At 44.9% G+C, this 14,088-nt stretch overlaps 1 protein-coding gene across 6 annotated transcripts in view; it reads left to right on the top strand.

Moving 5' to 3' along the window:
* LOC130917051 (roundabout homolog 2-like) overlaps window positions 1–14,088 on the top strand; it is a 796,933-nt gene that overhangs the window by 335,112 nt on the left and 447,733 nt on the right. The window contains exon 1 of one of the 6 annotated variants that reach the window (XM_057838109.1): window positions 7,691–7,876. The exons of 4 other annotated variants lie outside the window; for them this stretch is intronic. Coding sequence is in view for 1 of the 2 variants with exons in the window: in XM_057838106.1 (XP_057694089.1) it covers window positions 11,644–11,698 (55 nt within the window). In the remaining variant the exon portion in view is untranslated. Of the gene's footprint in view, window positions 1–7,690; window positions 7,877–11,404; window positions 11,699–14,088 lie in introns of those variants that run through there. One more of the 6 variants, XM_057838106.1, reaches the window with a different exon arrangement.

The following is a 14,088-nucleotide window of genomic DNA, read 5'->3' on the forward strand; positions in this document are numbered from 1 at the left end:
TCTTTTCTCTAATTCACTTATTGAGTTAATCGATTAAGTTTTGCAACACTAGATACGATACAATATAGGTTATTTGGGTGAAGCATTATTTGCCGATATTACAAAGTCTGTCGTGTTTTGATTTCGTCCATCAGATGATATGATATTAACATGTTCTGCAATTTCAACATTTCATCTGACAATTTTGAGAATTCCACTTGTAAAAGATGATGCTGTTGATCAATTTTTGCAGTTAATTCCTGCATTGCTTAGCCAAGCGATGTATTGATCCAGATGGATGTATCGTTAGATTCGTTTCACCCCTGAATTTGACGTCTATCCTTTTCAATGGCAAAAAAGTGTGACAAGTGCACATTCTCGCTGAGAGCTAAAGTAATCCAGTATCTACTTCTAGGACTCCGTTAGTCGGTAGCTGTTGAGTTCCTTTCTCAGGTGGATAAGAGCCTGCACTTATGACCTTGTGGCTGTGCTATTCCGGGCCTCTCATGACGTCGTGCTGACAGATGCTGAAAGTGGGAAACCTGCACTTTTCAGATAAATAACTGTAGATGTAGGTCTTTTGCGGCCTCGGCAGCCCATGGCCCCCACCCGACCGCCTTGGCAGCTAAGGTTGTGGTTTCACGGTTGTTTTCAGAGAAACTGTAATCCACAAGAGTCTATGGGGAAGTATGTGGTTGCAGTGCCTAATCAAATTTTATAATTAATAGGGGTATGAAAAAATATCGAAATGGTGATATATCGCGATACTTTGTATCCCAAAAGGTTATTGATATGCTCCTGCGAAGAATCGAGATATCGTTTTAAAAAGGTGTCAATGTCTAAAATAAATAAAAATGAACCAGCGAGTTGCCACCAAAATCTTCCACCATTATAGGCTAGGTTCATACTACAGGTGTTAATGCACAAATTTTTGCCATATCTGTTTTTTTGGCGTGCCCGTTCAGACTGACTTTGTCCATTGAGACCATTCAAGTATCACACATGCGCACTAATTCACAGTCCGAGATGCGCTTAGCAAAGAGACCCGCATGCACAGAAGCATAAAACAAATTACACATGTGACATGCTAGCTGTATGTCATTCCAGAGTTATCATATTTTGATTTCCAAAAAGAGGACACCAATAACAGACATTAATAATCACCGTTTAGTCTTATATTCAAAGTTTATATGGACTGATAGAACGCTTACACGCACACACATGAGCCTTGACGTGTGTGCGTGAAATGACGGTTGTGCGTCAGTTTGCCCCGACTGGGCATTCGGCGCACAGAATGAAATTCGAAAATTGTAAGGCTTATTCTTTTCTTCATTTTATTTTTTTATGACTGTGGTCAAGCCCACTTCGTGCTTAAAAGCAGAGTTCAAGCTAGGCGCTAATGCCTACATGGCTGCCGTCCTCCGTGCCTCTTTTTCTTTGCTGACGTAATTGCTGCATGAATTCCGATTTGGGAATCTTGACAGTTCAGACCGCCAGTCACATTCTGAAAAAATGTGGCCCAGATCGGATTTGAACCACTAACAAAAGTGACTCAGATCGGATTCGAAATGGTCCAATTCTATGTGACTTGTCCCGTTCGGACCGTCAAGTTAATGCCTAACTCGAGTCGGAAAAACACGAAAATATCGGATTCGTGCATTAAAACCTGTAGTATGAACCTAGCCATAGTGTCTCAGTTAATTCTAATGCTGCATTGACGGTACTTGACGCCCAATCCATTTAGACTGGGAACCTTCGTTCATTCGAAACCAGAGCATTCACAGTCATTCTGTCCGATTTTCAGGGCATTTACTGGCCACTTGCTGTTCAGTTTAGGGCATTTACAGGTCATTTTCTGTTGAGTTTGAGTCACTGCCTATTTATTTGGGTAATTCCCAGGTCACTTCTTGTTCTGAAACTCAAAATACACAAGAAGAGACCCATAAAATACCACAAAATCAACAGGAAGTAACTGAAAATCAACAAGTAAATGACCTTAAATGGCCCAAAATTACCTCATTTGCCTGGCATTGGCTGCCACTACCGGCCATAGACGTCCAATCCGTTTGAAATGGGATTCAAACGGATTGTTCAAATGGATTGGACGTCTACTAGTGATAGACTCATTCCAATTCACAGCAGAAGCTTGTTTTTCTATTTATTAGTTGTTTGTAGAATATCCTAGAATGATTTCCTGACCAATGTATAGCTAATCATTGTATCGTCAGATCATTGTTATCGTGAGCTTTGTATCGCAAATGGTACCGTATCATGAGGTACTAAGAGCCTCCCACTCCTAATAATTAACGTACAAGTGGTGAACCCTATTGTTACGTTCCCTTAAAATAATTTCCCTTGATTAATATGAGCTGTAGTGCTGCAACGATTATCGATTAACTCGAGTAATTCGATTAGATAAAAGATTCGAATTAAAATTTTGCTGCTTCAAGTATTCGTTTCATTAAAGTGGCATTGTAATGGTTTATTTTGAAAGTGTATGCATTTACTTTTATTGATTAGGGTGGATGCACTGGCCTCTGGTAGCGACAGTGATTAAGACAGAACTCATTTAACATGGCCGAATCCAGATGCTCCCTGTTAAGACCAACACAAGCTGTTTTTGTTTGAGCTAATGTTTTTTTAAAAATTTTTTTTTTTTATGCATTCGTAATTTAGTTTATAGGTATATTTAGCCGTTGTTTTTTTTTTTTTTTTTTTTTGGTGAAAATATGTGTTTGAACCATTTGTTAAGAGCATTGAAAAATAAAAAAAAAATTGCATTTTATAGCATTTAAGCTAGTGGACTTTTGCTATGTAAGTTAGCCAATTGTTCTTTTGTTGTACTTAGCTTAGATCCTCCTTTATTATTATTATTATTATTTTTTTTATACCGTTTGAGGCTCAGCTCAGGTATTTTATTTGTTTATGCTCCTTATCTGATTACTCGATTATTCGAACTAACTAGTTCATCGATTAATCGACTACTAAAATAATCGATAGCTGCAGCCCTAATGAGCTGTGCTTTAAACGACAACATATGCATTAGCATTATTATAATAATTTTAACTGACATTACAATCAACTTCATAATAAATTAGTCGCCAAAGTACTGCAAATGAAAATGGCTGTTAGGTGTTCTCTCAGGAACAATTACAAATTTTTCTGGGTTAATGTTTTCATTTCGAAAAAAAGTGTTAAACCGAAAAAAGACAAAACAGGGAACCCCCCACTATTCTTTTGGAAAGAAACTTGAACAGCAGTAATCGGTAACTATACATACCCCCCAACCAAAAATATCAACAACAACCACAAAAACAATTTGAAACTTGTTTTCAACTTTTCAAAATAGGTCAGTTTTAACCCCCACATAACAGGCGTATTAAATATCATAGGAAAAAATGGAGAGGATGTACATTGGAAGCCAACAGTAAAATCGAATGTCATGCGAGCTTCGGATTAATGCCTCCTTGAGTCAAAGTGAGGGCCAAGGCACGACGGAGAGCCGCCGCCGTGTCTCGCTGCGCCCCAAATGTGATCGTTCTGCATCAGTGGACCGCATTTTGGCTGCGTTATCATAATGGCGGCTCATTTGCCCGAATGGGGCCGCGGTGTAATGAGGAAGGTTCATCCTGAGATCCACTGGAAACACTTGCCCCCCCTAACTGTCGGCCAAACTCTCGTCAAGACTCCCAGTGTTTATTCTTTGATTAGCATCAAAAAGTGAGCGGCGATCAAGACCAAAGACGTGGTAAAGAGGCATTTAGAGTTAAACAGGAGCAAAGCGAGTGGCGAGATGAGCAAATGAAGAGTGCGAATGAGCCTGTGCTCGGTTGGGATCAACATGAGTGGTAACACTGGGGTCTGTCAGCTCCTATGATCTGCTAATAGCCAAATCTGGCAACAGGGAGGCTCGGATTTCAGCAGCCAGCACTGGGCCTTGTTCCCGCTGTAATGATTTTACCTTTTCACAAAAGTAGAAGAAAGGGGGAAATGTCAGTGGCTTATTTCTTTGTTTTTTTTTTCCGTAGGACCGGCAAATATTGCAGGGTCGTGAACACTTTTTGCCCGCGTTTTACCTTTGCTTTATTAAGCATCAGTGAAGCATAACCCTGACATTTACAGACCAAGGAAGAAAAACAGAAATGACCTAATGCTTGCATGAGATTAGATTTTTATTTGAACATAGTCTACTGTTTTTTTAACAGAATACAAAAAGGAACAATTAGAATAACTCATGAGTCATGTTAGCCATGTTTAAAAGAGTAGCCGTAGATTTGATTTATGGAATCTCATTCCTCCATATTCTATCACACTTGAGCTTCGGAAATTTTAAGCAAAACAGAAGGTTTTATGGCGTCTTGGCTTTACTGTTGACTGACATCTGGCAGGTTTTTGCTGCATTGCCGTGAAAGAGAGACAAAGTCAATAAACTTTGGCAAATAGTGTGTCGCCAGAAGATAGAACGATATAGTGAGATGATGACCAAAGACTGAAACGATTATTCGATTAATTCGCGTAACTCAATTTTAAAAGTTAATCGAGGTATTTTCTCCGCCTCAAGGAATATTTTAATTTTGCCAGCTCTTAGCATGACGCTTTACCCGGTCTACTTTTAATGCGGCACAACGCGCTGACGTCACGTGCGTAGAGGACGAAAGGAGAGGCGGCAGATATATTTGATTTCAATGATGCATGAATATAGAGGTTAAGACGAAGAAGCTGACGAAAGCGAAGAAAAAGGCACCAAGAAAAAGCAGAAAATGTCAAAATGGTGGGAGCATTTCAAGCTGGACACCATGGCGAACACTGTTTCATGTATTCACTAACATGTAACACTACCTGTGCCTGGCCTCGGCTCCCCGCGGCCCCTAAGCCCTAACCAAACCCTAAACCCGACCCACCCGCCTAACCCCCGCTTCACAGAAGGCACCACTTTACTCCATGACACGTGGGAAAAACACTTAACTTTTAAGTTATGTGTGTTATCAAGCGTTGTGTGTTATCAAGCGTAATGACATTTTTACGTAAGAAGTAAGATTTTTTTTTTTTTTTTTTTTTTTAATAAGATTTTAAGTTTTTTGAGTGAAAGTAGTGAATTTGCTGTTTTTTTTCTCTAGTTACATCTGAGAAGCAATTTTTGGCAGTTTTCAACAATGTACACCTAAACAGTGTTGTTAATCTTACTTTAAAAAAGTAATTAATTACAGTTACAAATTACTTCTCCCAAAAATTAATTGCGTTAGTAACTCAGTTACCTGAATGTAAGAGTAATTAGTTACTTGGCAAAGTAACTGGTGATAATTTTCATGTTTTTTTTCCTAAAAAACAAAAAAAACAAAAAAACAAAAAACAGGTCATACAATGTGAAGTTTAAATAGTTTTTGGGACAATTGGCCCTAGCCCAATTCTTTACCCTAAACTTGACTAGACACAGGGGTATTGCGAATATTGCGATGACTACATAGTAGTAACCTTTGCTATGTGTGGAAGTCATTTAATGTTGTGAATCAACACATGCTCCCGTTATTGCATTAGTACCCTTATGTCTATTTTCGACATGTGTAAGTTTTAAAACTGTTTCATCATTTAAAGATACTGTAGATTTAAGTTAAGTTTAGCCGATTTAGGTGCATTTTAGATAAAAAGTTACGTTCGCTAGGAAGATTCTCTACAACAGAGCTTTCCTGAGAAGTCTACTGCTTTAAGATGGCAGCTGTTTACGAACGCATGTAGTTCTTTATTATACATGTTGCTAATGCCGCTGTGTCTGTCATTTGCATCTAGTTCTGTATATATGTGATATCTACCGAAGCATCATGTAGGCGTAGTTTGTAGGCTATCGGCTATAGACCCTACCCACGTGACGTCACAACTCCTTCCTCCTGACTGGTGCCGCCCAATGGTCCGTCAACACATCATGTTTACCTGTTACGGCTACGTACATTCCTCCTATTTACGACGTGTTTTTCTGCTCGTTAACATTAATAATCAAAATGGTGAAGGCGTGTGTGGCGGTCGGTTGCAATAACAGAGAAGATAGAAGTAGAAGACGGAGAGACTTGAAGTTCTACCGGATTCCGAGAGACCCGGAGAGAAGAGAGCGAGATGGGCTGCTGCAATTTGACGAGAAAACTGGGCTCCAAACGATTACCACAGATTATGTAGTAGTCATTTTATATCTGGTAAGATGCATTTAATATATATTTAGAGGGTTTTGGGCTGACAACCACAATTAAGATCATTGCTAGGCTAATCGCCGACAACATACACGTATGTATGTAGTGAGAGTGCTATCGCTAAACCATATAAACATTAAAAGCCCTAACTCCATTGACAAACGACATGAAATACATTAGACTTGACAGTGGATGTTAGCAATAACAAAAGATTTTGAATTGAAAATTTCGTAACTCACCTTTCCAAGCACAAGATAGATTCCTGCCGAATTTTCGTGGACGAGGACCTGTTTCACCCAACCAGCAACGAAGTATTTATAAGCCTCCAAGCTCTTAAAGTTTTTCAAACTTTCGTGAGAATAGGCTGATTTTGTGTGGACAAGATAGTTGTACATATCAGGCTAGCTAGCAGATGTCAGGCAAATACGGCGGAGACAGCGGGTCGAAAAACATCGATTTAGGCATCAAATATGGATCTGGCGAATGGATAAACTGAAGCTTTTCCACATAACGCCTTTTATGCAACGCATCAAGTGAGTTTACGGCATCCGAAAGCACCGGGTCTTCCATGAAATGCATTATAAATTGCCCGATCAATTGAGACCATTGATAATACAGACACAAAATGACGGACAAGGGGGCGGAACCATACAGCGAGCACGTGATTTTGTGACGTCGGTGGGTAGGGTCTATAGTCAGGTATTCTTGGAGCCACCTAGCATAGTAGCATCGCGTTTGCAACGGCGTCACACTCCCTTGCCTCCTCCCCACTCCTGCTCTGCTCTCTCGTCTCCATGAGTCAGTCTTTTTCAGACTTTTCTCGTGTCAGTCAACCAACATCGTAACGTATAGTAACGCATGCCTTTCCCGCCTCAGTAAAGGTAACTGCGTTTCCAGGATGAGAAAAGTAATCAATTAAATTACTCACTACTGAAGAAAATAATGCCATTAGTAACGCCGTTATATTCCTATGCCATTATTAACAACACTGCATCTACAAAAAGGACATTGTCTAAAAATGGTTCAATATTTGTTGAAATGTCTTTTTTTCTCATGTATATTTGTAATTGTTCTTCACCTAAAAAAATGTTTTATCTGATTAATCGATGGAATTTTCAGTAGAATACTCGATTAATAAAATATTCGATAGCTGCAGCCCTAGTCCAATAAGCTAAAGTTACATACGCAGGCATATAATTGAGCGTTAATATAATGGTAGCCAGTGTTGTGCATGAACGCGTTCAATGAACGATCGTTCATGAACACGTTCATATTTTCGGCGAACGTGAATTGAACGCATCATATTTCTGTCTCATGAACGTTACTGTGAACGCGCTCATTCTAGCGGTTGTGAGCGGTGCGCATAACTTCGTTCATGAGTTTATCACATTTAGAGCCTTACCGACAAAACTGCATATAAAGCCATAGGCTAAAAACACACAATAAAAAAATTAACCTTAATAGCGGAAAATTATCCAACCTGGCAACCCAAGCTGCCTGTCACGGCCGTATTGTTTAAGCAAATACGTCATCACAACAACGGCAGCATGGACACAGAAACTGGCAGCTCTCGAAACCCGGCCCGCTCAGAGCAACTTTCTACACAGTACCAGCATTTAAAAGAGTTTTACGAAAAAGTCAGTACCGACCCGGATGGCAAAAATATAACGTTTACTTGTAAACTTTGTCCACCTGGATTGAAGAAGACCCTCCGTACGTCGGTAAGTCTTTAGCCAACCTTAAACGGCACATCGAAATAAAGCATGCGACAAGCCTTGCTAGGTATCTGCGACTGCGAGCATGTGCGATCAAGAAAGAGACGGCAACGGTTGGCCAGAGCAGTACCTCTGCCACCCAAATACCACTAACAGCATACCAGAGCGGCCCCGTTTTCTGTCTCTTCCAGCCGCAGCTAGACAACCTAGTTCTACAGTATATTGTGGCAGCACAATAGCAGCAAGGTTTTGCTTATGCTTATGAAAATATACTGTAAATAAAAGCTGTAGAGCTGCTATTGTGTGGACTGAATGAGTGGCAGCAAAGCATGGAAATCCCAGTAATCTGAGGGCTGCCCACTCATTGCTAGTGTAAACCCTGGTTGGACAAGGATTTGAAATTGAATATGAAGATGAATCTGACACATAGTTTCAGTATTAAAAAGGATACATGAATTGCTGTCTGTGGTTCTATATGGACACTGCCAATAATAGCTTGCAACAATTTTTGGGGAACAAAAAGAACTGAACTACAAAAGTTCATTTTTTGGAACCATGAACTTTAGTTCAAAATATTGAATTATGAACTATGAACTGAACAGTTCATTTTAAAATTTGTGAACTGCAATTTGAACTAGTTCATGTAGAAAATGAACTTTCCCAACACTGATGGTAGCATGGTGATACAGTGATGGTTTATTCAGGACATGCTGTAGTGACATGTAGAGTCATATTGTCAGGGAATGCGCGGGCAGGCAGGTAGGTTGTGTGGACCCAAAAGCAGTGAAACAAAAATGCAAGGCAGGTGGCAGAGAACTCAAAAAGGCTTTAATGATAACTAACAAAAGGCACAAAGTACAAAACAAAGGCTGTGGTGATCAAAAAACTATCAACAGATAACTTAGGTCACTAACAAAGGCTGAATATCAAAAACTTACTGAGACGAACACGAGGGCTAGGACAGGACTTCAACTTTGACGCAGACACAGGCATTGACAATGACGCAACCAGGAGTGAACAGAAAATGGGAGCTTATATACACACAAGCAAACAAGGGTTAACGAGACAACAAGGAACAGGTGAGCACAGGGGGATAGGCAAGGAGAAGGCACATCAGGTGAAATCAATGGGCAATCACAGGGACAAGTTACACTAGGAGAAAACAAATACAAAACCTAACAGTACCCCCCCCTCAAGGGACGGATCCCAGACGTCCCGATGAAAACAAAGTCCCAAACACGGCGAGAAGAAGGATGCTGAAGGAGGGAGCAACATTAGCCCGTCAGGGCTAGTCAGGCGGGCGTCCAGGACGCCAGACGTGGGCCGATCGCACGGGTCGACCGGGTGGGCGTTTGGGGCGCCAGACGTTGGGTGACCGCACAGGATGATCAGGCGGGCGCCCCGGGCGAGGTAGGACTTTGCCGTTCATGCCACTAAGCCGTGGCAGGAAGCGAGGAGCGACGTCGTCGTCATCGTAAAGAGAGTCAGGCACGTCGTCGGAGTCGGGCGGACCAGGCACTGAGTCGTCGTCGGAGTCGGGCGGACCAGGCACTGAGGCGTCGTCGTCTGCTGGCGGAACAGCAGCGGAGTCGTCGTCGGAGACTGCTGGCGGAACAGCAGCGGAGTCGTCGTCGGAGACTGCTGGCGGAACAGCAGCGGAGTCGTCGTCGGAGACTGCTGGCGGAACAGCAGCGGCGTCGTCGTCGGAGACTGCTGGCGGAACAGCAGCGGCGTCGTCGTCGGAGACTGCTGGCGGAACAGCAGCGGCGTCGTCGTCGGAGACTGCTGGCGGAACAGCAGCGGCGTCGCAGGAGACTGCTGGCGGAACAGCAGCGGCGTCGCAGGAGACTGCTGGCGGAACAGCAGCGGCGTCGCAGGAGACTGCTGGCGGAACAGCAGCGGCGTCGCAGGAGACTGCTGGCGGAACAGCAGCGGCGTCGCAGGAGACTGCTGGCGGAACAGCAGCGGCGTCGCAGGAGACTGCTGGCGGAACAGCAGCGGCGTCGCAGGAGACTGCTGGCGGAACAGCAGCGGCGTCGCAGGAGTCTGCTGGCGGAACAGCAGCGGAGTCGCAGGAGTCTGCTGGCGGAACAGCAGCGGAGTCGCAGGAGTCTGCTGGCGGAACAGCAGCGGAGTCGCAGGAGTCTGGTGGCGGAACAGCAGCGGAGTCGCAGGAGTCTGGTGGCGGAACAGCAGCGGAGTCGCAGGAGTCTGCTGGCGGAACAGCAGCGGAGTCGCAGGAGTCTGCTGGCGGAACAGCAGCGGAGTCGCAGGAGTCTGCTGGCGGAACAGCAGCGGAGTCGTCGGGCACTGGAACGAAGGTCAGACGGCGAGGCGCCGGGACAGGGACTAGGCGACGAGGCGCCGGGACGGGCACCTCGGGCAGCTTGGACGTTGGCGCGGGCACTAGACTGCGTGGAGTCGGCGCGGGCACTGGAACGGAGGCCAGACGGCGAGGTGCCGGGACAGGGAGTAGGCGACGAGGCGCCGGGACGGGCACCTCGGGCAGCTTGGACTTTGGCGCGGGCACTGGACTGCGTGGAATCAGCGCAGGCACTGGAACGGAGGCCAGACGGCGAGGTGCCGGGACAGGGACTAGGCGACGAGGCGCCGGGACGGGCACCTCGGGCAGCTTGGACGTCGGCGCGGGCACTTGACTGCGGGGAGCCGGCGCTGGAGGAACTTGACTGCGGGGAGCCGGCGCTGGAGGAACTTGACTGCGGGGAGCCGGCGCTGGAGGAACTTGACTGCGGGGAGCCGGCGCTGGAGGAACTTGACTGCGTGGAGCCGGCGCGGGAGGAACTTGACTGCGTGGAGCCGGCGCGGGAGGAACTTGACTGCGTGGAGCCGGCGCGGGAGGAACTTGACTGCGTGGAGCCGGCGCGGGAGGAACTTGACTGCGTGGAGCCGGCGCGGGAGGAACTTGACTGCGTGGAGCCGGCGCGGGAGGAACTTGACTGCGTGGAGCCGGCGCGGGAGGAACTTGACTGCGTGGAGCCGGCGCGGGAGGAACTTGACTGCGTGGAGCCGGCGCGGGAGGAACTTGACTGCGTGGAGCCGGCGCGGGAGCTTCGGGAACCCACGACGTCAGCACCGCCGCCCGCCGTCGGCGTTGACGGCCACGCCGAGGCTTTTGCTGAGTGCCTTCAGGTGGCAGGGGCGGCAGAATAGCCCCATTAGGCCGCAGTGAGCCTGGGCGTCCCCGCAGACCACCCCGGGGGGGTCCCCGATAGATGGCCCACCGGGATCCCAGGTAGGAGTCTTTGGCCAAGATTTCAGAACGGGACACAAAGTGCGACGGGTGGAAGGAAAAATTACCAGGGGAAACGGAGGGCGTGAAATCAAAATCCAGGTCTGAGTCAGAATCAGACTCCAAAAATATATGCCGAGGGAACACAAAATCGGGGGAACGGGCAGAAAGCCGTCGGCGAGCATGCCGGTGCCGGTTGTTTCCCGCTGGGTCCACTAGGGGTTGCGTCATTCTGTCAGGGAATGCGCGGGCAGGCAGGTAGGTTGTGTGGACCCAAAAGCAGTGAAACAAAAATGCAAGGCAGGTGGCAGAGAACTCAAAAAGGCTTTAATGATAACTAACAAAAGGCACAAAGTACAAAACAAAGGCTGTGGTGATCAAAAAACTATCAACAGATAACTTAGGTCACTAACAAAGGCTGAATATCAAAAACTTACTGAGACGAACACGAGGGCTAGGACAGGACTTCAACTTTGACGCAGACACAGGCATTGACAATGACGCAACCAGGAGTGAACAGAAAATGGGAGCTTATATACACACAAGCAAACAAGGGTTAACGGGACAACAAGGAACAGGTGAGCACAGGGGGATAGGCAAGGAGAAGGCACATCAGGTGAAATCAATGGGCAATCACAGGGACAAGTTACACTAGGAGAAAACAAATACAAAACCTAACACATATCAAGACTGCACTTGTTTAAGTTGTTACTCTGTATTGCTTTACTTTTCTCTATTTTTGGTAATTTACCAGTTGCAGCTTATTATCCACTATTGTAATACTGCGTTTGACCAGCGTAATGTCAAATTCTTGACATGGAAGTTAGCCCTCCGTAATGCATTGCCATGCTAACAGTTTGGTCGAGTGTTTTCATTGAATTATTGTCTTTTAATGTTGATGTTCAGCGTGTGTTTTTCTTGACACAGTTTGGCTTTTCTTCCCATAATAAGAATGTTTGATTTTGCTATGTAGTGCAATAGGGACCCCTGCCACGACAGCACTGACTGGAATGGGGTTTCATCAAAGGAATGCTAATTTTAATGCTAATGCTAGGTAGGAGGCAGTGTGCAAGCAGATAATTTAGGCTCAAAATGTCTCAGATCTTTTGTTTTCCCCTTCAAAGGACAGCACTGAACAACAAAGTGTCTGTGGTGGTTGGAAATTTATGACCTTCATTTGTACTTAAAGATGCTAAAACTTTGTTGTGCTTGGCGCACGTATGCACCGATTGGCTCTAGTGTCTGTCATGGGGGAGGAATTCAAACATGGCCGTGCACCTGTGCAGATTGAGGCCACCGTAAGGGTAAGACCATGCCCTCACCTGTCTCACGCACCTGTACGAACACAATAAACACCTGTGACACACACACAAACTGTATTCATGTTGGCCTATATGAGTTTGTCTGCTAGTTATTGACAGTGATTTAGTTTGCAATCTTTTTATAAAACAGATGTTCCATAGGTAAAAATATGGCAAAGCTCCTGACCTTGTGACCAAACATCCTATCACTAAGATGCTGATACCGTTTCGATAGATGTCAGATACAGTGGGGCAAATAAGTATTTAGTCAACCACTAATTGTGCAAGTTCTCCCACTTGAAAATATTAGAGAGGCCTGTAATTGTCAACGTTGTTAGACCTCAACCATGAGAGACAGAATGTGGGAAAAAAAAACAGAAAATCACATAGTTTGATTTTTAAATATTTGCAAATCATGGTGGAAAATAAGTATTTGGTCAATACCAAAAGTTCATCTCAATACTTTGTTATGTACCCTTTGTTGGCAATAACGGAGGCCAAACGTTTACTGTAACTCTTCAAAAGCTTTTCACACACTGTTGCTGGTATTTTGGCCCATTCCTCCATGCAGATCTCCTCTAGAGCAGTGATGTTTTGGGGCTGTCGTTGGGCAACACGGACTTTCAACTCCCTCCTCAGATTTTCTATGGGGATGAGATCTGGAGCCTGGCTAGGCCACTCCAGGACCTTGAAATGCTTCTTACGAAGCCACTCCTTTGTTGCCCTGGCTGTGTGTTTGGGATCATTGTCATGCTGAAAGACCCAGCCACGTCTCATCTTCAATGCCCTTGCTGATGGAAGGAGATTTACACTCAAAATATCTCGATACATGGCTGTATTCATTCTTTCCTTTACACAGATCAGTCGTCCTGGTCCCTTTGCAGAAAAACAGCCCCAAAGCATGATGTTTCCACCCCCATGCTTCACAGTGGGTATGGTGCAATTCAGTATTCTTTTTCCTCCAAACAAGAGAACCTGTGTTTCTACCAAAAAGTTCTATTTTGGTTTCATCTGAGCATAACGCATTCTTCCAGTCCTCTTCTGGATCATCCAAATGCTCTCTAGCGAACCGCAGACGGGCCTGGACGTGTACTTTCTTCAGCAGGGGGACACGTCTGGCAGTGCAGGATTTGAGTCCCTGGCGGCGCATTGTGTTACTGATAGTAGTCTTTGTTATTGTGGTCCCAGCTCTCTGTAGGTCATTCACTAGGTCCCCCTGTGTGGTTCTGGGATTTTTGCTCACCGTTCTTGTTCTCATTTTGACGCCAGGGGGTGAGGAGGGAGTTGAAAGTCCGTGTTGCCCAACGACAGCCCCAAAACATCACTGCTCTAGAGGAGATCTGCATGGTGGAATGGGCCACAATACCAGCAACTGTGTGAAAAGCTTGTGAAGAGTTACAGAAAACATTTGGCCTCTGTTATTGCCAACAAAGGGTACATAACAAAGTATTGAGATGAACTTTTGTTATTGACCAAATACTTATTTTCCACCATGATTTGCAAATATTTAAAAATCAAACTATGTGATTTTCTGTTTTTTTTCCCACATTCTGTCTCTCATGGTTGAGGTTTACCCATGTTGACAATTACAGCCCTCTCTAATATTTTCAAGTGGGAAAACTTGCACAATCAGTGGTTGACTAAATACTTATTTGCCCCACTGTATA

This window comes from Corythoichthys intestinalis, chromosome 6, assembly GCF_030265065.1.
Source record: "Corythoichthys intestinalis isolate RoL2023-P3 chromosome 6, ASM3026506v1, whole genome shotgun sequence".
In the NCBI taxonomy this organism is placed as follows: Eukaryota; Metazoa; Chordata; class Actinopteri; order Syngnathiformes; family Syngnathidae; genus Corythoichthys; species Corythoichthys intestinalis.